The 21,858-nt window shown below is 38.9% G+C and overlaps 1 protein-coding gene across 8 annotated transcripts in view; it reads left to right on the top strand.

The window, feature by feature from the left end:
- LOC138738452 (rab GTPase-activating protein 1) overlaps nt 1–21,858 on the top strand; it is a 256,049-nt gene that overhangs the window by 188,007 nt on the left and 46,184 nt on the right. For all 8 annotated transcript variants that reach the window (XM_069888749.1, XM_069888718.1, XM_069888692.1 and 5 more), the window contains one exon: nt 9,638–9,751. In XM_069888749.1, the coding sequence (XP_069744850.1) occupies nt 9,638–9,751 (114 nt within the window). The remainder of the gene's footprint in view (nt 1–9,637; nt 9,752–21,858) is intronic.

Here is a 21,858-nt window from a genome sequence, read left to right as displayed (position 1 = left end):
ACGGTTGCAGCGGTTGCAAGGGAAAATTGGTTGGTTGGGGTTGGGTATTGGGTTTTTCCTCCTTTGTCTTTTGTCAGTGAGGTGGGCTCTGCGGTCTTCTTCAAAGGAGGTTGCTGCCCGCCGAACTGTGAGGCGCCAAGATGCACGGTTTGAGGCAATATCAGCCCACTGGCGGTGGTCAATGTGGCAGGCACCAAGAGATTTCTTTAGGCAGTCCTTGTACCTCTTCTTTGGTGCACCTCTGACTCGGTGGCCAGTGGAGAGCTCGCCATATAACACGATCTTGGGAAGGTGATGATCCTCCATTCTGGAGGCGTGACCCACCCAGCGCAGTTGGGTCTTCAGCAGCGTGGATTCGATGCTGTTGGCCTCTGACATCTCGAATACTTCGATGTTGGAGATGAAGTCGCTCCAATGAATGTTGAGGATGGAGCGGAGACGACGCTGGTGGAAGCGTTCTATGAGCCGTAGGTGATGCCGGTAGAGGACCCATGATTCGGAGCCAAACAGGAGTGTGGGTATGACAACGGCTCTGTATATGCTAATTTTTGTGAGGTTTTTCAGTTGGTTGTTTTTCCAGACTCTTTTGTGTAGTCTTCCAAAGGCGCTATTTGCCTTGCGAGTCTGTTGTCTATCTTGTTGTCGATCCTTGCATCCGATGAAATGGTGCAGCCGAGATAGGCAAACTGGTTGACCGTTTTGAGTTTTGTGTGCCCGATGGAGATGTGGGGGGGCTGGTAGTCATGGTGGGGAGCTGGCTGATGGAGGACCTCAGTTTTCTTCAGGCTGACTTCCAGGCCAAACATTTTGGCAGTTTCCGCAAAACAGGACATCAAGCGCTGAAGAGCTGGCTCTGAATGGGCAACTAAAGCGGCATCGTCTGCAAAGAGTAGTTCATGGACAAGTTGCTCTTGTGTCTTGGTGTGAGCTTGCAGGCGCCTCAGATTGAAGAGACTGCCATCCGTGTGGAACCGGATGTAAACAGTGTCTTCATTGTTGAGGTCTTTCATGGCTTGTTTCAGCATCATGCTGAAGAAGATTGAAAAGAGGGTTGGTGTGAGAACGCAGCCTTGCTTCATGCCATTGTTAATGGAGAAGTGTTCAGAGAGCTCATTGCTGTATCTGACCCGACCTTGTTGGTTTTTGTGCAGTTGGATAACCATGTTGAGGAACTTTGGGGGGCATCCGGGCCGCTCTAGTAAAAAAAATACTAGAGTGTACTACTAAAAATTAAGCAACGATAAGAAACAAAACCAAGTTGGAGAACTGAAGCTGGATGTACTTCGGATCATTCATGAGGCAGAGGGTTGATAGATAGGAGCCAGAGAGACAATCATCCTTAAAAGTCAGGAGGCATATAGCTGGGTGACTGTTAAGAGGGATGGGGAAGAGGTATTCAGCACAGAGCACCTCTGTGGCTGTACCCCTCAACAATAAATATAGCATTTTGGATACTGTTGGGGGGTGGGGTGAACAAACCTCCAGGGAAAAGTCATAGTGGTCAGGTCTCTGGCACAGTGTCTAGTCCTTCAGCTCAGAAAAGAAGAGGGGAGAAAAGGAGAGTGATAGTGATTGGGGATTCAATAGCTGACGAATAGATAGGAGGATCTGTGAAAAAGTTCTAGACTCTCGGATGGTATCTTGCCTCTCAGGTGCCAGTCAGGGATATCTCTGATCGAGCCCACAGCATTCTCAAGTGGGAGGGTGAACAGCCAGCTGTCCTGGTCTACGTTGGTACCAGTGACACAAGTAGGGGTAGGGATGAGGTTCTGAAGAGGGAATATAAAGAGTTAGGAAGGAAGCTGAAAAGCAGGACCTCAAGGATGGTAATCTTGGGATTGTTGCCTGTGCCATGCGCCAGTGAGGGCAAGAATAGGAAGTTGTGGCAGATGAATGTGTAGCTGAAGAGTTGGTGCAGGAGTTCAGATTTGTGGATCATTGAGGTGTCTTCTGGGGAAGGTCTTACCAGTACAAAAAGGATGGGCTGCACCTGAACTAGAGAGGGAACAATATCCTGACAGGCAGGTTTGCAAGAGCTATTGGGGAGGGTTTAAAAGAGTTTGATGGGGGGACGGGAACCAGAATGAGAGTGCAGAGAGTATGGCAGAAGGTGGAAAGGATGATGCAATGTGTTGTGAGTTTGTGATGAAAGACTGGCAAGGGACAGAGTATTAATGTAGTCAATTGGAGGGTTTGAAATGTGTCAATTTCAATGCAAGGAGTATTAGGAATAAAGGAGATGAACTTAGATCATTGATCAATACATGGAATTACAATGTTGCGGCTGTTAGACTGACTCGTCTGGCAGAAGAACAGGATTGGCTGATGCAGGTATTGGAGTTTACGTGTTTTAAAAGAAATAGGTTGAGAGGTAAGAGAGGGGGTGGAGGGGCTAGCATTACTGGTCAGAGATAGTATCATGGCTATAGAAAGGGAGGATGCAGTGGAAGGAGCGTCTTCTGAGTTGATGTGGGTGGAAGTCAGAAATGGGAAGGGAGAAATCAGTGTACTGGGAATAGTCTATATGGCCCCAAATAGTCTTCGGGACATTGAGGAACTGAGAAGTCGGCCGAATTTGGAATGGTGCAGAAATTACAGGGTTGTTGTAATGGGAGGACTTCAACTTCCCTAATATTGAATTGCATCCTCCTCACTGCAAGAGAGATAGATGGGGCAGAATTTGTCATGTGTGTCCCTGAAGGACAATCCACGATTACTCCAATCTACATATCATCTGCAAACTTGCACATCCTTCCACTATTTCATTAAAGTCATTTGTAATAATCACAAAGAGCAGGGGTCCCAGAACAGATTCCTGTGGAACTCTACTAGTCACTGACACTTCAGGCAGAATACTTTGTCTACTATTACTCTCTGCTTTCTTCAGGCAAACCAATTTTTAATCCACACAGCCAAGGTTCTCTGGATCCCATGCCTGGTGACTCTCTGAATAAGTTTCTCATGGGGTACCCACTCAACTGCCTTACTAGAATCCATATATACCACATCTACTGCCCTATCTTCTTCAATTTCTTTTATTATTTCAAATCAATCCATTATGTTCATAAGGTACAACCTTCCCTTCACAAAGCCATATTGATTATCCCTGTGATTCTCCAAATGCTCATAAGTCCTGTCCTTAAATATCCTCTCCAATAGTTTGCACACCACTGAAGTAAGACTCAAGTGTCTTTAATTCCCAGGATACTCCCTAGTACCTTTTTTAAACAAGGGGATCACTTTGCCATCCTCCAATCCTCCGGCACCACCCCTATGGCAAAAGAAGATGCAAAGATGATTGCCAATGCCCAAGCTATCTCTTTGTTCCCTTCCCACAGCAACCTGGGGTCTATCACATCTGGCCCTGGGGACTTAACAATCTTAATGTTTTTAAGAAGATCCAGCACTTCTTTTCTAATCTCAACATTGTCCAGCACATAAACCTGTTTTATTCTGACCTCACTAGGTCTTTTTTTCTGGTGAATACTGAAGCAAAGTATTAATTTAAACCTTCCCAACCTCCTCTGCCTCCAGGCACACATTGCCTCATTAAGCGGCCCCACCTTCATTCTCGTCATCCTTCTGTTCTTCATATATACATAGAATAGCTTGGGGTTCTCCTTAACCCTACTTGCAAAGCCTTCTCATGGCCCCTTGGAGCTCTCCTATATCCTTTCTAAAGTACCTTCCTGGCTACCATATAATTCTCATGAGCCCTTTTTCTTTTGCTTTCTTAATCTAATGTATGCTTCCTTTTTTCTCTTGACTAGCTGCCTCACCTGCTTCGTCTATCACAGTTCTCTTTTCCTACCATCTTTTCATTGTCTCATGGGACAAATTTATCCTGAACTATGAGCAAGTGGTACCTAAACATCTTCCACGTTACTTCAGTGCTTTCTCCTGTGAACATCTGTTCCCAATTTCCTCTCCCTAGTTCCTACCTCATCCTATCATAATTTGCCCATCCCCAATTAAATAGTTACCCATTTTATCTGCTTTTATCCTTGTTCATAGCTATGCTCAAGATCATGGAATTGTGGTCTCTGTCACAGTTACGAAAGGATACAGAGTTAAGTGGAAAAGTGGAAGATATTCAATCTGGATAAGTGTGAGGTGATGCATTTTTGAAGGTAAAACATGAAGGCAGAGTAGAGGGTCAGTGGTCAGATGCTTAACCATTTGGAGGAACAGAGGGACCTTGGGGACCACATCCATACATCTTTCAAGGCCGCCACGCAAGTTGATAGTTAAGAAGACCTATGAGATGCTGGGCTTCATTAGTTGGGGGACTGAGTTCAAGAGTTGAGAGTTCATGTTGCAACTCTACAAATCCCTGGTGAGGCCACAATTTGAGTATTGTGTTCAGTTCTGGTCACTTCATTATAGTGTTACAGGCTCAGAGGACCCCAAAACCCAGCAGCAATAGAAATTCACCAAGACAAATGGTTACTTAAACAGAAGTCATTTTTAATTTTATTAAACATAAAAAAAGGATCAAATTTTCACTTATTACTATAAACTTAACCCCCATCTAATTCTAAGCACACATGTATGCAATGTGTATAAGTTCAGAAAAGTTGTTTGATTCACAGTCAAATCTCACTTCTCATTCCTCCAAGTTCATCAGTATCAGGCAATTCTTATACTGTTCACAGAAATGAACTTTTATAAATTTTCACCAAGCTCTGGTGTTTAAAATTAATTGGTTACAGCTCAGGAAGGTTCTCGTTGGTTTCAGAGTGAGATTTGTTGCTTGTTGGACGCACTTCAGTGTCTTGCTGAAGAAACTTACCCCATCAGGGTTTTCTAAATGATAACTTCTTCTTCTGCAGGTCACCACAGAGTTCCTTTTTGTTCCCTTTTTTCAGGTAAAACACTCTAGCCAGCCATGTCCTCTTGTATGGACCACAAGGGTTTTTACAGGCTGAACTCAGAACCCATAACACATCTTCAAAATGGGGTTTTTAAACAAGGTGCCAGTTTGCCATCCTACAGAAACCAATTCTCTCTCTCTCTCTCTCTCTCTCACACTCTCTCTCTCTCTCTCTCTCTCTCTCTCTCTCTCTCAGAAAGCCTGTTTCGTCTCCTCTCTCTCTCTGCTTGCAAAACCACATGTCCTTCTTTGAACAGCAAATTCTTCCAGACATCTATTGCTCTCAAAACAATAATTCATTACTCCACAGCATGTCTAATTAACACTTACTTGTGAAGTCCTTCAGCAAAGCAGTTTCCATTTTCACTGGGTCCGGAGTGTCTGGTTTGAGCAGAGCTCATGCATTTTACATGAGATCTGTTTTGTGAAGTGTTGTGTCCTACACTAAAACCCCCAATCTAACTCTTCCAAAAACATATCTATTCAGAATATAAAATATGATACAATAGGAAGGGTGTGGAAGCTATGGAGAGGGTGCAGTGGAGATTTACCAGTATTTGAAAATGAGTCTTGAGAGGCAAGGTTAGCAGAGCTAGGACTTTTCTCTTTGGAGTGAAGAAGGATGAGAGGTGATTTGATAGAGGTCTATTAGATTCTGAGAGGCATAGACAGCCAGTACTTTTTTCCCAAGTAGTAGGTGTGAGTTTCAAACACCAGAGGACATCTGTACAAACTGAAGGGAAGAAAGTTTAGGCGAGGCATCAGTGGTAAGTTTTTCATGTCATCCTTTTCCCTTAAGAATGGGAGGGGTGGTTTCCTCTGCACCACAATGAACAGAGCTATCTGTGGTACTTCTGTTCTCCCTTCTATTCTCCCACCAAGGCTTCCCCTTGTCCTTGACTTCTTCCTTTCAATACTTCTTTGGCCACATTTGGAATACTGTGGCAGTTCTGGTTGCCTAGCATAAGGAAGGTGTAATTTACCCTATAGTGTGCAATAAAGTTTAATGAGGATGTTACTAGTACTGGAAGGCTTGAGATATCAGGAGAGACTGAATTGGCTGTGACAATTCTACCTGGAACATAGACCTTAAGGATGACCATAGAGGCTTACAAATCTTAAGGGGCATCAATAAAGGGGATGGACACAGTCATTCCTCGATGATACTAAAATTTCTGCCACATTCAGCCAATCATTCCTTGTAATTGCCATGACTCTCTACATGATATCTCCAAAAGAAACCTTTCCCTCTTTCTACAGTCTGAGAGTGTTCCCTTTGTGAGGTTTACTCCTCCATTCTGTGCTCCATTTGTACCCACTGTGCCCCTCCCGTGGCACCAAATTCCATCCCACAGCAACTGACCATGCGTGATGTAACCTTTTACCTCTTTCCACCATCAGGAGACCCTGTAAAAGGAGTATGGTAATCTCCCCTTAACCAGACAGTGCATTAGTACAGGCGCTGGGGCATCATGTCCCATCTTTACAAGATATTAGTGGGGCTGTATTTGGAACATTGAGTCAATTATTGTTGCCAAACTCTAGGAAGGATGTGATTGAGCTAGAGAGAGTGAAGAAAACATTTAGAAAAATGTTTTTGGCAGTGGAGTGTTTGAAATATAAGGAGAAGACCGGCTTGGAATTTCTTTTCCTAGAGTATGGGAAGCTGAGGGGTGACTTTGGATGTTCATAAAATTAAGGGGCAAAGATCAGGTGGATGGTTACAATCTTTTTATGAAGGTAGGGGAGTCTAAATCTAAAGGACATTAATTTAAAGAGAGCAGGGAAAGATATAAAGAAACCTAAGGGACAACTTTTTTCACACAGAGGGTGGTGGGTATGTGAAATGAGCTGCCAGAGGAAATTATAAAGGTAGCTGCAATTATAGTGTTTATAGTTAAAAAAAAACCCAAAACATGGGTAGGAACATGAATAGAAACTCAGTAAGTCACGATGGTTGGCATAGAAAACTTGGACCAAGGGTCCTTTTTCTGTGGGAAATATGTCTGAGACTTTACTCATTTGATTTATGCTATTTATAAGTTTTATGTGCACACTTCATTTTATGTGAGAAGGTTATACAGGTGTCGATTTAAGCACAGGACATGACACTTTTGAATGACACTTTTAATATATGGTTAAGTTTTCATTGCAATATGGTCAACTTTTCCAGGCCTGCACTCAACTTTTCATTCATCCAGGTGGTTGGAAGCGTCGTAGATTTGGCTTCAAAGTTACATTTCATGTTGTTGAGTCTCATCAGACAGGATGTATAAGCTTGAAATACCTTTGCAGAAGTCAGAATTAGTACATTAAACAAACATGTCCATATACCATGAAATTGAAGATTGAAAAAGAGCAGGCATGCTCATGACTTCCATTGCACTCATGGCCCCTAATTATTCAAAAGGATTCAGCCGAAGGCTGGTTGATGGACTTAACCACCATTTTGTCAGTTTTTGGGTCTCCTTTATTGAAGGGAACCTTAAATACGTTGTTCTGTCATCTCTATTTTAGGATTGCATCCAATTAACAAATCATAAGTTTGATGAATTTCAGCCAAGAATTTCGTTAACAGCACACACTTCAAAGGAAGCCTGGAAGAGACAAATGGAATAAGTGAAAAATAAATGAGAATAACCGGTAATAAAAGTCTTTATGCAAAGGATAAATATTTGGAGGGTATTCAACAGCACAGTCTTGATCCAAACCACAGCAATTTTAAAAATATTGCTCCTTCAATACTAACGTGGGAAAATGCAAAAAGAATTAATAATCTTAAATTTAGTTCCACTTATTTTGAATCCAATTGTAAATCTATGGTGTTCTCCACTTTAGAGACTGATGGTTGATGAGTCATTTAGTGGGTGAATGAACCTTTTGGATTATGTGGAATTTGAGTGTTGTGGATTGTTGGGTTGAGGCCATTGATCAGTCGTGGTCGTAGTGGCCAATCACCCTTATCTGCATACTGGCATCTTGTGCTTTGGCAGCTTCATGATTCATTGCAAATAATAGTGGATTTTTACCTTGTGGCAATCTCAAATAAAATCACTTTTTAAGCCTGTTAACTCTAGATTTAAGGATAGAGTATTAAACACTACAACACAGTACACGCTCTTCGGCCCTCCACGTTGTGTCAACCCATATATTCCTTTTAAAAAGTGCTAAACCTCTATTTCTATTCCATCCGCATGTCTGTCTAAGAGTCTCTTAAATGTCCCTAATGTTTCATTCTCCACCACCATCCCTGGCAAGGCATTCCAGGCACCCACAACTCTCTGTGTATTTAAAAAAAAACTTACCCCTGATGTCTCCCCTAAACTCTTCCCCCCCCCCCCCCCCCTTCACTTTGTACATATGTCCTCTGATGTTTGCTTTTCCTGCCCTGGAAAAGGTTGGAAACTAAATAAACCGAATATGTCACCAAAGGCTGTCGAAAACTTCTACAGGTGTACCATGGAGAGCATTCTGGCTGGACGCATCACTGTCTGGTATGGAGATGCCAATGCCCAGGACAAGAAAAAACTCCAGAGGGTTGTTAACTCGGCCTTCGACATCACGGGCACCAGACTTCACTCCACTGAGGACATCTACATGAGGCAATGTCTTAAGAAAGCAGCCTCCACTTCAAAGTCTCTACCACTAAGGCCATGTCCTCTTCACTCAGCTATCGTCGGGAAAATGGCGCCTTCTTCCCCACTGCCATTAGATTCCTGAATAAAGAAATGAACTAAAAACACACAGACTTACTTTGTCTTTTTGTGCACTATTTTTCTTTTTTTTTGTAAGGTGGGTGATGTGAATGTCTGCTCTGTGATGCTGCTTCAGAAGACAAATTTTGTGATTTGTTCATGATAATAAATTCTGATTCTGAATGCGCTGATGATGTGTTTGAGCATTTGTCACTGGTTGTTGAATTAAAAATTTCAGATATTCATTCACTTTGTTTAGAATTGCTGGTAAGTGGGGTGTATGATGGATACACTTGAACTAGGGATAGTGTATGTAGCCATTTGTAGGTAATTTCCAATTGAGTACAGAATTGTTTAATTCCAGTCTCCATTGTTTAATCCTGTATTGAATTTGTGTAGAGGTTAAGGGCAAAGGGATATTTTAATTGTTATAATTAAAGGTGGGTAAAAGGATAGTTAATCAAAAATTTAGTATTAACACAGCAGGCATCCTAAGTCACTTCACTGGAGAACTGTCAGTGAGATTTGACCCTGATCTACAATGATCTGTTTGTATGTACTATTGAAACATCTCTTTTTTATCAATCTTTTAAAATTTATTATTTTTCTGTCTCAAAGCATGTTGTGATCATTTAATTTATCCTACAGTACAATAAAACTCAGATGATCGGAAATGGTCACGACTGGGCCTATTTCGGATTTTAAAAAAATTTCGGAGCCCGGTAGCAACAGCAAATCACTTGTAACAGACAACAAGGGAAGGCTTTTAAGCATTAAAATAATGTTTAATTCTCACCCAAAAAAAATTGCTGGCTGACACTTCCCCACCGAGTCCTCATTTGTGCCAGGAGCCTGAGGGTCCTGCTCCTGTCCCCGCTGCTGCCAGGAGCCCAAGGCCCACTACTGCCGTCACTGGGAGCCCAACGACCCCAGTCAGTTCAGCTCTGAAAAAATTTCGAATAAATGACGATTTCAGAGAATTTGATTTTGGATAATGTAGTTGGTGCATATCTCTGTACATAATTTCAAGTTTCCACATGGTAATATGCCTTTTTATTTCTGGAAACAGGAATCTCCACAAGATAGCGCAATCACCAGGGATATCAATCGAACTTTCCCCGCACATGATTATTTCAAGGACACAGGCGGAGATGGCCAGGATTCTTTGTACAAGATATGCAAGGTATTGTGTTACTATGTTTTGGTGCCATGAATTTTGCGCATTTTAGCTGTTGTATTTTGAGGGCCATTCATTCACAACTGTTCCAAACAAAAACCTCTTACAGCAGTTAAAACATCAGCTATGGATTTTTATACATTTTAAAAATAATTTAGACATACAGCACGGTAACAGGCCATTTTGGCCCATGTGCCAGTGCCGCTCAATTTACACCCAATTAACTTACACCCCTGGTACATTTCAAATGGCTGCCCCGACGTCCCTCGCCAGCTGCCCCTGCCCCGAAGTCCTGCGCCGGGGAGCAGCGGGGAGAGGTGCTGTCAGGTGCTGGGAGTTGGGTCACTGGCTGATTGTCATCAGCCCGCCCCTTAGCAGTTTGGGGTCCACAGACACCCACGCAATAAGCGATTCTGTGGATTAACGAATCACGTTCTAACGAGGTTTCACTATGTATGACAGACTCATTATCATTACCTATGAAATTAAGTGCTGCATCTGCACAAGAATATGGTTGCGTTTTATTGCAAGTCACTCCCTTGTGGTTCAGACATGCACTGCCTTGATTTTAACCGACTGGTGATGAAATATCGATTTATTTTTAAAAAAATTTCCATTTGTGTCAAAACCTATACAGTCTTTATCGTAATATAAAAATGTTAAAAATTACGACACAAAAATAATACAATTTTATATATTTTCTCCCCCCCCCATCCTCATGCTTCCTCCCCAAATAAGTAGGAAAAAAAGAAAAGAAAAAGCCTATCTAATAATCTATCTTTTAATTAATTGGATGGGGGCGTAGTGGACGCTGCAGGTTTGTTGTAGCAATGAAATCCATGTAGTGTTTCAAAATCTTATCAAGTTTTTCCAGTTGATTTTGTAAATTATACGTTATTCTCTATAATGGTATACAATATAATAATTCCATTCACCATCTCTTCCACCCCACAATATCACCAGATTTCCATGTTACAGCTATAGATTTCTTGGTATTGCTACACTTAAAAACTTCTTTTGGTAAATATCTAACTTCAATTGGGAAATATCTCCCAATAAAAATCCTTCAAAATTTGCATCTTGCAAAACTTATCTACTTTTTCACATTGCCAGACTACATACAGGAAAGATCCTACTTATTTATTATATCTAAATCATTGATCAGAACAATTCGAATGAAGTGCATGCAATTTGTATGGAGTATAATATAATTGATGTAAAAAAATTAAATTGTACCATTTGATATCTAACATAATTGTATTAGTTACACAATAGCATAATTTTGACCATACTTCTTCTTGAATCTGTATATTTAAATCTTTTTCTCATCTAGATTTGGACTTGAATAAATCCTTTTTCTGAATAGTCTCTTGTAATTTTATGCACATTTTAGTAATAAATTTTCAATAAACGTATCCATTATTAGATATTCAAATGGACTTTGTTCTGGCAATTTAAAATTCCTCCCTAATTTTAAATATGATTTAAGTTGATAATAAGAAAAAATAGTATTATGTGGTAAATTATACTTATCTTTCAATTGATCAGAAGTTTAAAAAATCCTAAAATAAATCCCTTATTCTTTTTATTCCATAATTATATCAAACATCAAAATAACTATCATTAACTGTATAAGAAATTAAAGGATTTTGATTTTATATCATTTTAGCCAACTGATAATTTTTCATTCCTCTTTCTACATGTACTCCATTCCATACTTTACATATATGCTTCAAAATTGGTGGATCTGATTTTGCTTTTAATAACCCCTCATGCCATGTATATAAAATGTGTTCAGAATTACTTTCTCCTATTTTACTCATTTCAATTTGCACCCATGCAAGCTTTTCATCAGACTGATAACAAGAAGACAAAAATCTAAGTTGAGCTGCTTTATAATAATTTTTTTAATTAGGCAATCGATGTCCCCCTTGATCAAATTTCCATGTTAATTTTTCCAATGCCATCTGAGGCATTTTATCCCTCCAAATAAATCTTCTTATACTTTTTAAATCCAAAAAATATTGTTGGTACAAAAATGGGTAAATATTAAAAAAGGTATTGTATTCTAGGAAAGATATTCATCTTCACACAATTAATCTTTCCTATTAAAGAAATTGGCATATCTTTCCATCTTAAAAAATCTTTAATTTTCATCAATAAAGGTATGTAATTTAATTTAAATAAATTATTTAAATTCTTATCAACATTAATTCCTAAATATTTAATTGCACTAATCTACCATTTAAATTTTGTCCTTAACTTGAACAAAGTCTGTCTCAATCATTGGTATCACTTCATTTTTATCAATATTTACTTTGTAGCCTGATACTAACCCATAGTCTGCCAATCGATCATTTACTTTTTGTAATGAGCTTTCAGGGTTTGTAAGATATAATATTACGTCATCTACAAAAAGACTAATTTTGTGTTCTTTATCTTGCATCTTTAAGCCCTCAATTTCATTATCACTTCTAATCACCACAGCTAAAGGTTCTATAGCTGATGCAAATAAAAAAGGAGATAATGGACATCCTTGTCTAGATGATCTTTCCAACAAAAAAGATTTTGATATTTGTCTATTTGTAATCGCCTTAGCTTTTGGGGAATTATATAATGCTCTTATCCAATTTATAAAATTTGTCAGAATTCCAAAAACTTTCAGTACTTTAAATAAATAATCCCATTCTCATCTATCAAATGCCTTTTCTGCATCTAAAGATAAAGCCACTGATGGTATTTTTCTTTTCTGAGCCATATCTATTAAACTTAAAAATCTAACAATATTATCCGCTGATCAATTTTTAATAAAACCTGTTTGGTCCATATTAATCAATTTAGGTAAACATTTAGCTAATCTATTAGCTATTAGTTTGGACAAAATTTTATAATCAGTATTCAATAGGGAAATTGGTCTATATGAAGATGGAAGCAAAGGGTCCTTCCCTTTTTTGGAATAACTTATTAACTATGTTTTATGGATTAACATAGCAGTTTTAAATGACTCAGGTAAGTCACAAAGATCTTCCGTTTGATCTAACAACTCCATAAATATCAGAATTAATAACTTGTTCAGTCTTCAATTGCCATGCTAAAACTTTGTGCTCTATCTCCCAATTCATAATATTTTTGTCGGGTTTGTCTTATATCCCTCTCTACTCTATATGTTTGTATTTTATTAAGCTTCAATTTATTTAAATCCAACATTTTCCTTCGTTCATAATTCCCTCAATTTTGCAACTCTTTTTAAATTTTTTTAATTTCCTTTTCCAAAGAATTAACTTCAGACATATATTCTTTATTAACCTTAGCCATATAACTTAATATTTTTCCTCTTAAATAAGCCTTCAAAGAATCCCATACCACGAACGTATTAGTTACAGAATGTTCATTCAGGTCCATAAAACATTTTATCTGTTGCCTTATAAAGTCACAATAATCTTTCCTTTTCAGCAATGCTGCATTAAACCTCCATCTATAACCTATATTTTGCTCCTCCTCCAGTAAAACTGACATAACTAAAGGTAAATGGTCAGACAATATTCAATACTATGAACTCTTGTCTGGAGTTGAGAGGTGATTAAAAACGTCTCTATACTGGAATATGTCTTATGCCTTTAAGAATAAAATGAATAATCACTAATATTGGTATGGCTCTTCCTCCAACTATCAACAAGTTTCATTTCATTCATAAAATTTTTCAAATCTTTTGTCACCTTATTTTCAACCATGTTTCCTCCTGATCTATCCAACTTGGAATCAAAGGTAAAATTAAAGTCTCCTCCCATAATTATATTCCCTTTTGCATTGGCTAACTGCATAAAAACATCTTGTATAAATTTTCCATCATCAACATTATGTGCATATATATTCATCAAGGCCCGATATTCAGAATATTTTTTTGCAATTTATCATCACATACCTCCCCACTTTATCAGTTATTACATCCAATATTTCAATTGGTAAATTTTTGTTTATTAATATCGCTACTCCTCTAGGTTTAAAATTAAATGAAGAAGAGAATACCCCCCCGTCTCTCTTTAATTTCATGTTCTATTTCTGCTAAGAGTTTCTTGTATAAAAGCCACATCCACTTATTTTTTTTCCATATAATTCAATAACCCTTTTCTCTTTATTGGATTCTGAATTCCATTAATATTAACACTAACAAATGACAATTTCTCTGCCATTAGACATCAAAATTAAAACGTATAACCCTCCAGCATCCCTCTCCATCTCCCCATCCAACCCAACCCTCCCCATATAATATCTTGCATCTATAAACAGTCCAGGCTAAAAACCAAAAAAAGAAAAGATAAAAAAGGAAGAAAAAAGGATAAGGAAAAACTCCAAAGGCACATGATATTAAAGTGTTTCTATCACCCTGAAACTGGTCACATTAGTGCCCATGATAGCATCACATTCCCCACTAACTCACTTGAAGCATCATACCATCCCTTACTATTATCTTATCAATAGACCTTTTAATCCATTAATCTTATCCAGTATATTAGATCACGCACAATATAGGTTAAACCTTCCTCCCCTTTTTAACTCTCTCAAAACTCAATGTATTTTCAGTTACAGCAAAATCTCTCAGTTAATTCAAGTGTGTACAACCATCTGCTGTTCTTTGACAGGCAATAAATCAGGATATACCTTTGCTTCATCAGGCTCAGTAAAAAATCTATTCCTCCCTACCAGGACGAATACTTCCAAAACAGCTGGATATCTCAAAACAAAATCATAGCCTATTTTCCACAATGCATCTTTAACCGGATTAATAAACTCCTTTCTCTTTTTCAACAAATCAAAACTTATATCTGGATTTTAAAATATCTTATTTTCGTTATAAATCAAAGTTGATTGTCTTTCTTTCACTTGTTTCGCTGTGAGCTCCAATATCTTCACTGACAAGTATTGGACGGGACCTTTGGTCAGGCTGAGGTTTAGGTCTGAATGCCCTATGGGCTCGCTCTATCTCTAAATTCCCTTGAAATGAAGCCTGACCCAAAGATTCCGGTATCCATCATTGCAGAAATTTTTTCAAGTCTTGACCCTCGTCCCCTTCTTTAAGTCCAACAATCTTGATATTATTCTGCCTACTGAAATTCTCCAAAATGTCTATCTTTTGCATTAATTGATCATGCTTAGCAGCTGCTTCTGCTTGTGCTTTCTTCATTTAATCTTTCAGATTTTGAATCTTGAATTCATTTTTCCATTCACTATTTCAAATCTAGTGTCCACCTGTTATATTAATCTTTCCATTTTATCAGCATTCTTCCTTACTTCATCAGTTAACACTTCCATGGATTGTCAAAAAAAAGTCTAAAAATTGATTCATTTCTCCAGAAGATAAAGAAGCCTCTGCACCTTTTTCTACTTTTTTCTTGATTGTAGGTCATTCTTTCCTTTGCTTTTCCAGGTCTTCTTCTTGATCATTGGAGCTGTGAGTGTCTGGAATCGTTTTTAAAATTTCCTCCTTTTTTTTGTGCTCTGCGCATGGGAGAGGAGTCGCCCATGCACAGGGTCACTTCTTCACCCAATGTCGGCGGCCATTGTCGGGGGAGACCTTGTGCAGCAGTGTCCAAGGTCTCCCCAGCTTCTGGCCTCTCTCCTTTGGATACTACCTTGCGAACAGCTTCAGGATCCTTTCTTACGGGAGGCCTCTCTTCCTTTTCTTGTCCCTTTCTTGCTCAATTTCTTGTACAACAGTAAGTCCTTTATCCTTCTTAGGAGGCATTGTTGATGTGTCTTCAGACAATTCTTTCATATATTTTCTGTATCTTTTATAACCTTTTTTGTCACTTTTTCTCAACTTTTTCGAGGAGAGCAGGGATTATCAGTCTAACCCCATGTCATCACATGGCACGCCCGCCCGCCCCCCCCCCCCATGAAATACCGATTTTAAAATGCCAGAAGTGGTTTAAAGAATCTGAGAACAGCCTTATTGAAGGTACATTGTATTGACTTAACCCAAGAAATAATAAAATCAATATCGGGGTGTGGTGAGGTGGGGGGGGGGGGGGGGGGGGGGAGGGAGGTTCTTTCCTCTCCAGGGAGCAATAAAATGGGAGTTACTTGTTGAAATCCTTTTCAGAGAAACTAGTGACTCTCTGATTTAAAGTTAGACAGGAGCATTGTTAAGATGTCTGTTTAGCAGATCACTGTGGTAAACCACTGACTGTATATTTAACTGTCTGGGCACTCCCCTTTGCCTGACTGTACCTGTGGCTCCTCCTGAATAAAGATGACTGTCCCACAGCTTCCTCCCCAGTTCAGGACAGTCGACCAGCATGGATGTACCTCCATTCTATTGCTAATAAAAGCCTATCAGTTTTACATAACTTCTGGTCTTTTGGAGTTATTGATGGTGCATCAATCTCTAAAGGATATTACCACCTATTGTTGAGAGGATAGTTTCCAGGTTCATTTTGACCCACTTTATTTTATCTATTGAGAAATCTTGGTAACAGTCTTACTGTGAGGATATGAGGTTGGATGACTGAAATTTAAAAAAATTAAACAGGAATTAAATAGTCATAATCCTCACAAGCCAATTATCCCTGCCATGTGCACATTAAAATTTGGGTTTTGCTTCGGGAATGTATGTTTTTATCTGACAATTAAATAGAACATTGTCTAAGATCTTGTGTTCTGAGTGGCTAATGTTAAAAGTAAACTTGCATTTGTTTGCTTAGCAAGTTTTTACTAGTTCAAGGAAATTAAACACCCAATGCTGTAAAGCTGCTTCGGCTGCAGAGTGGCAAACGTGGTCCCTATGAGTAGATGTGACTTGAAAGAGATCACTGGCTTCCAATGTAACAACTTCCTGTTTATGTTGGGGAACGTAACACAAGTGATCAAGTTGTGTGCAAGTTTTGCATCCATTGGTTCTTAGCGAAGGTACCCTTACATTGTGATATTAAAGAATGGCAAGTGAAATTTAAGCCAAAATATGTGAATGAAATCACTGTGTTATGAAACACGGAAGTCTGCAGACACAGTGATTGTAATTAAAAACACAAAGGGCTGCACAGTTAGTGTAGCGGTAGCACAACACTATTACATCGCCAGTGATCTGGGATCGAATCTGGCGTTGTCTGTAAGGATTTTGTACATTCTGCTCGAGTCTTTGTAGATTTCTTCTGGGTGCTCCAGTTTCCTCCCGCCTTTCAAAAATGTACGGGGGTTGTAGCTTAATTGGGGTATTTGGGCCACATGGGCTCGTGGGCTGGAAGGGCCTGTTACCATGCTATATGTCTAAATTTTGAATTTTGTTTAAGTGCTGTAGGAAATCAGCAGGTCTTCCAATATTCATAGGACGTAAAGATGTATAACCAATGTTTTGGGCCTGAGCTCTTCTTCAGGGTATGAGTAAAAAGTAGGCAGATGCCTGAATTAAAAGGCTGGGAAGAAGGAAAGAAAGGACAGGGGGAGGAGCACAGACCTACAGATAAAAGGTGATAATTGTACATGGATAGGACAGAAGAGGAAAGATGAGAATTGATCAGGGGAAAAGGAATTGAAATGAGTTACCATTGGGAGATCCCTGCTATTGTAGCGGACAGAGTCAAGGTGCTCAAAGAGGCGTTCTCCCAGTCTGCATCCAGTCTCTGATAAAGAGAAGACTGTGTTTGGTTACTTAGTGAAAAGAAAATTGATTCTATGCCATTTTATTTTAGATGTAATCTGCCTTTGAGAAAATCTTGCAAGCTTGTCTTGCTTTGTTGTAAAAGTAATGTTTTGTTGTACACTTCAGGTTACAGCTCCCTAATGTCTGATGACACCAGCAATATGTGCGACTTTCTTCACAGGAAGTAGCAACTGGTGTAGGTTTACATTCTCAGCTTGCATGCTGACCAGTTTGACCAGAATTGAGTTCATTTGTGAAATTTGTTGACATTGAGATGTATGAAGCACCTCGGGGAAAAAAAATCTTTTTCTGCTGTCGACACTGAACATGTCAAGTGGTACCTTGCACTGCTAAGTTGTTCTTTTCAAATGAGAACTTACAAATTCAATCAAAAATCCTCAGTATTTATCATATTTTTTTAAATGTTGGACTTATAATTTGGCCTCAGAAATGTGTCCAGAATGTGCTTTATGGCACAACCATATAATATACCGTAGTATAAGATAGTTTGAACACATTCCTTTACAAAATTAGTTTACGTGCCTAAGTATTAACGAGGATTATATTGCACAATCCATCCAATGGGGGAAAAAAAATGCAACTCCATTCACATGTAATTTAGCAAATTAATGGTCTTGAATCATTTAATGAAATAAAGGGAAAATTATTTCATATAACTATATTTTGCTATTTTGTTCAATTTACTCAACTGTCAGTACAGTGTTAGTTGTATCCTAACCTTAACCTTGTATAACAAATTACCTTATTAATCATTGAATCCTTTGGTCTAAGTTCATGGATGTGGTCTTTTGCTGTGATTTTTGTTTCAGTCCAAAATAAGATGATTTTTTTAATGTACATAAATACTCTGTACTGGTGTCATGCAATTCTTGCTGCAGCTATATTAGTGTTTAAAATGCATTATGATGAAGAAAAAAGATAATAAATATAAATGGATAAATAAACATTAACTATTGCAGTTAGATGCAGATAGATGTTTTAGTGGTCTTGGGTTCTAGCTCTGTCCACTTACTTCACACTGTTGAAGACAGATGTGTGGTCCTTTGCCCTCCCTTCCCCTCCCCCCCCCACCCCAAAGTCCACAGTAAGCTACTTGTGACAGTGAGAGCAAGATTGTTTTGGCACCACCCAAGGGGTTCTTGATCTCCAGCCTGTATTCACTTCATTATCCTTTATTCAGCCAACATCAGTGGTTTCGCCTGCAAATTTGGCTATACATTCATGGGTATAGAGGCAGTAGATCAGGAGACTAATACACAGCATTATTTCTATTTAACCCTAACCCCTGTGTTAATGGTTAGCGAGGAAGAGGTGATGTTGCCAATCCACACTGGGGTCTTCCAATGAGGCAGAAGTTTAGGATCCAGTTGCAAAGGGATGAAGAGTCCCATATTCCTGAGCTTGATGATCAGTTTGCTGGCATGATATGATGATGTTAGTACATGGTGAATGTACTCTGTTTCATTTAAAAACAAATGTGACTTGTTATTTTCAAATATTGATATTTGTAAAATTATCACTCCGCACACAGAAACGTGAATATTGTAATCCTGGGGAGTCTTGAAAATGGTACATTTTTTTCCTTATTTTCTAAATTGTAGCAACTGGTTGCAAACTGGCAGGAAAAAAAATATGCAGCTGAATAAATATGAATTGCTTCTTCCTCGAATGGGAACTCTGACACACTTTTTGGAACCAGGTCAATAAAGTCGGAATGAATAATGGTTGTTCACCTGTATTTCTACTCCTGGCCATGTGTTCATTTTGGTATTGATCATAAATAGGCATGAAGTGTTTGCTTTCAGTGCTGTATTTTGTTGAAAAAGTATCAAAATGATACAAATAAATTATACTTTTAATGGACAAAAATTTTAAAATTGCTACATCTTATTTTATTATTTCTCAAGTTAGCAATCCTGAGTTCCAGAATCTGGATTTGGCTAATTTAGAATGTTTTCATGAGGGGAGGTGATGGAGATAGGTGATAAGGAGTTTAAGGAAAGGGGGCAGAGGTTTGAGAGGGCATGGAATCTTTCCATCATTCATCAATATTTTTGTATTTGAAGGTTTAATAAACAAGAACCCAAGGGTATCTCTGATTTTGCTTCATGTGTTACTCTACCTTAATTTGATAGGCGGCCTAATTGGGTTTGGAAAGAAAGCTTGAGGTGCTGGAAATCTGGTACAGAAATATAAAATGCTTGATGTACTCTGCAGGTTAGACAGCACCTGCAGTGTTAACTCTTTCTCCATCCACAGATGGTGACTAACCTGCTGAGTATTCCCTGTATATTCTGTGTAGATATTTGCTATTTAGACACGATGTGCAAGATAGTTGGTAAATGAGAAGTTGTATAAACTATTTTTATATACTGAGATTGGCATCCTATCCAAAAGTGCTTGAAGCACTTTTTTGCTATACACAGCAAGCTTACACAGTCATTAAGTGATGGTGACTTTTAGTAACTTTGGTTGAGCATTAATGGGGACCTGTCTCTTTCCATCCCTCCAATTGTGTTTTGGGATTTTTAATTTGAATGAGAGATAAACATGACCTTGGTTTTGATTTCTGATGGGAAGATCATCTAAGTGCCGCACTGACGTGCCAGAAATTTGTACTGAAGTGGCTGGAGTCCAACTGCAAGCAACTTAACTACAGTTGGCACTGCTTTGAAACCAGTGAGCCGGTCAATAATAAAGGCACACGAGGAGCAGGAGTAAAATATCAGGCCCTGAGAGCCTTGCCCTGTCATATAGTGTGATCATGAATGATCGGTCCCAGGCCTTTTAACTCCTCCTTTCTGCCAGTTCCCCATTGCCATTAATTTCACAGTCTTTCAAAATTTTATCTTCCTCTTTAAATACCTCGTGATCCAGAAATTCGCCACCCTTTGAGGAATTACAGTGTGGTGTTTTAAATTATATCATATCTGATAATAAAACAGAAAAGGCTGGAAAACCTGAGGGTCAGACTGCATCCAGTGAAGGTTTCAGAACTGCAGCGCTGTTTCTTTCCACACGTGCTCATAGTTACAGACATGATTTGCAGTGCATATTATGTTGGATACACATCAGAAGGGATCTAGACTACTCTTTCTCTTCCCCCCCCCCCCCCACCCCCCGTGAAAATGTTTGCTTTTGAGAGACCATATTTAGGGTGCTTCTCCTCTAGACATGCTTGTCTGGAACTTTATAATGCTTGGGGTTCAGCTCGATTTCAAATCAATTCTTCAGAGTTCCCGGGATTAATTATTATCGGCCTACTGCAATCTTGTAAGTTGTTAATCAGAATTACGTTTATTGTCATGAATATGTGTCATGAGTTTGTTGTTTTGTGGCAGCACTATTGTGCAGAATAAGATGCAAAAATTACTATAAAGTACAATTAAATAAATACAAGATTTAAAAAAATAAATAACAAGACCGGAAAAAGTGAGGTAGTGTCCATAGGCCGATTGTCCATTCAGAAATCTTTTTGTACTTTTCAGCATGTGTCTTCACACTCCTGTACCTTACTGATAGTGGTAGTGAGAAAAGGGCACGGCCTGGGTGTTGAGGGTCCTTGAGGATAAAAACTGCTTTCTCGAGACACCATCTCTTAAAAATGTCCTTAATGAAGTAAAGGCCCTGGCCAAGTTTTCAACCCTCTGTAGCTGTTCCTGTCCTGTGCATTGGCACTTCCAGTGATGAAACCAGTCCAAATGCTCTCCACAGTACACTTGTAGAAATCTGGAAGAGTCTTTGGTGACATACCAAATCTCCTCAAACACCTAATGAAATATAGCTGCTGGCCTGCCGTATTTATAATTGCATCGATATGATGGTCCCAGAGTAGGTCTCAAAAATATTGACACCCATTTATCTGAAGTTTCTTGCCCTCTTCCACTGCTGTTCCCTCATTGAGGACTGGTTTGTGTTCGTCTGGCTTTTCCTTCCTGAAGTCCACCAACTCTTTAGCTTTACTGACATTCAATGTAAGGTAGCTGTTGATAGCCTTCCATAGGCATCATTTGATGCCTTCAAAGTATGTCAGAAATTGCCTTGCTTTCTTTTGACAGCTTGTTGACAAAGGATAAGCTTTGGAATCGGTACTTGATCCTTGAGACATTTTTTTTCATATTCTCCAGTGATACACCAGGGAATCAAAAGTAAGCCAAAAGGGAAAGAGTAGTTGATATTTGTTAACCATAAAGGACAAGAAAATGAGAGGCTTTAAAATACTAGATTAAGTATTTCACTCTTTGCATCTTGATTGCTTCTGTGTTTGTCTCAGCAGTGTGAAATTAAATTAAATTTTCAATTTTAATTTTTTAATTTTATTTGCAAGACAGTAGAAGCCGATTCCGGCCATTTAAATCTATGCCACCCAATTAACCTACAACCCTGTACACTTTGTAGGGTGGAAGGAAACCAGAGCACCCAGTGGAAATCCATGCAGAGGTGGGGAGAAAACACC

This window comes from Narcine bancroftii, chromosome 1 (assembly GCF_036971445.1).
Source record: "Narcine bancroftii isolate sNarBan1 chromosome 1, sNarBan1.hap1, whole genome shotgun sequence".
NCBI lineage: Eukaryota > Metazoa > Chordata > Chondrichthyes > Torpediniformes > Narcinidae > Narcine > Narcine bancroftii.
This window is presented reverse-complemented; position numbering and strand designations above follow the sequence as displayed.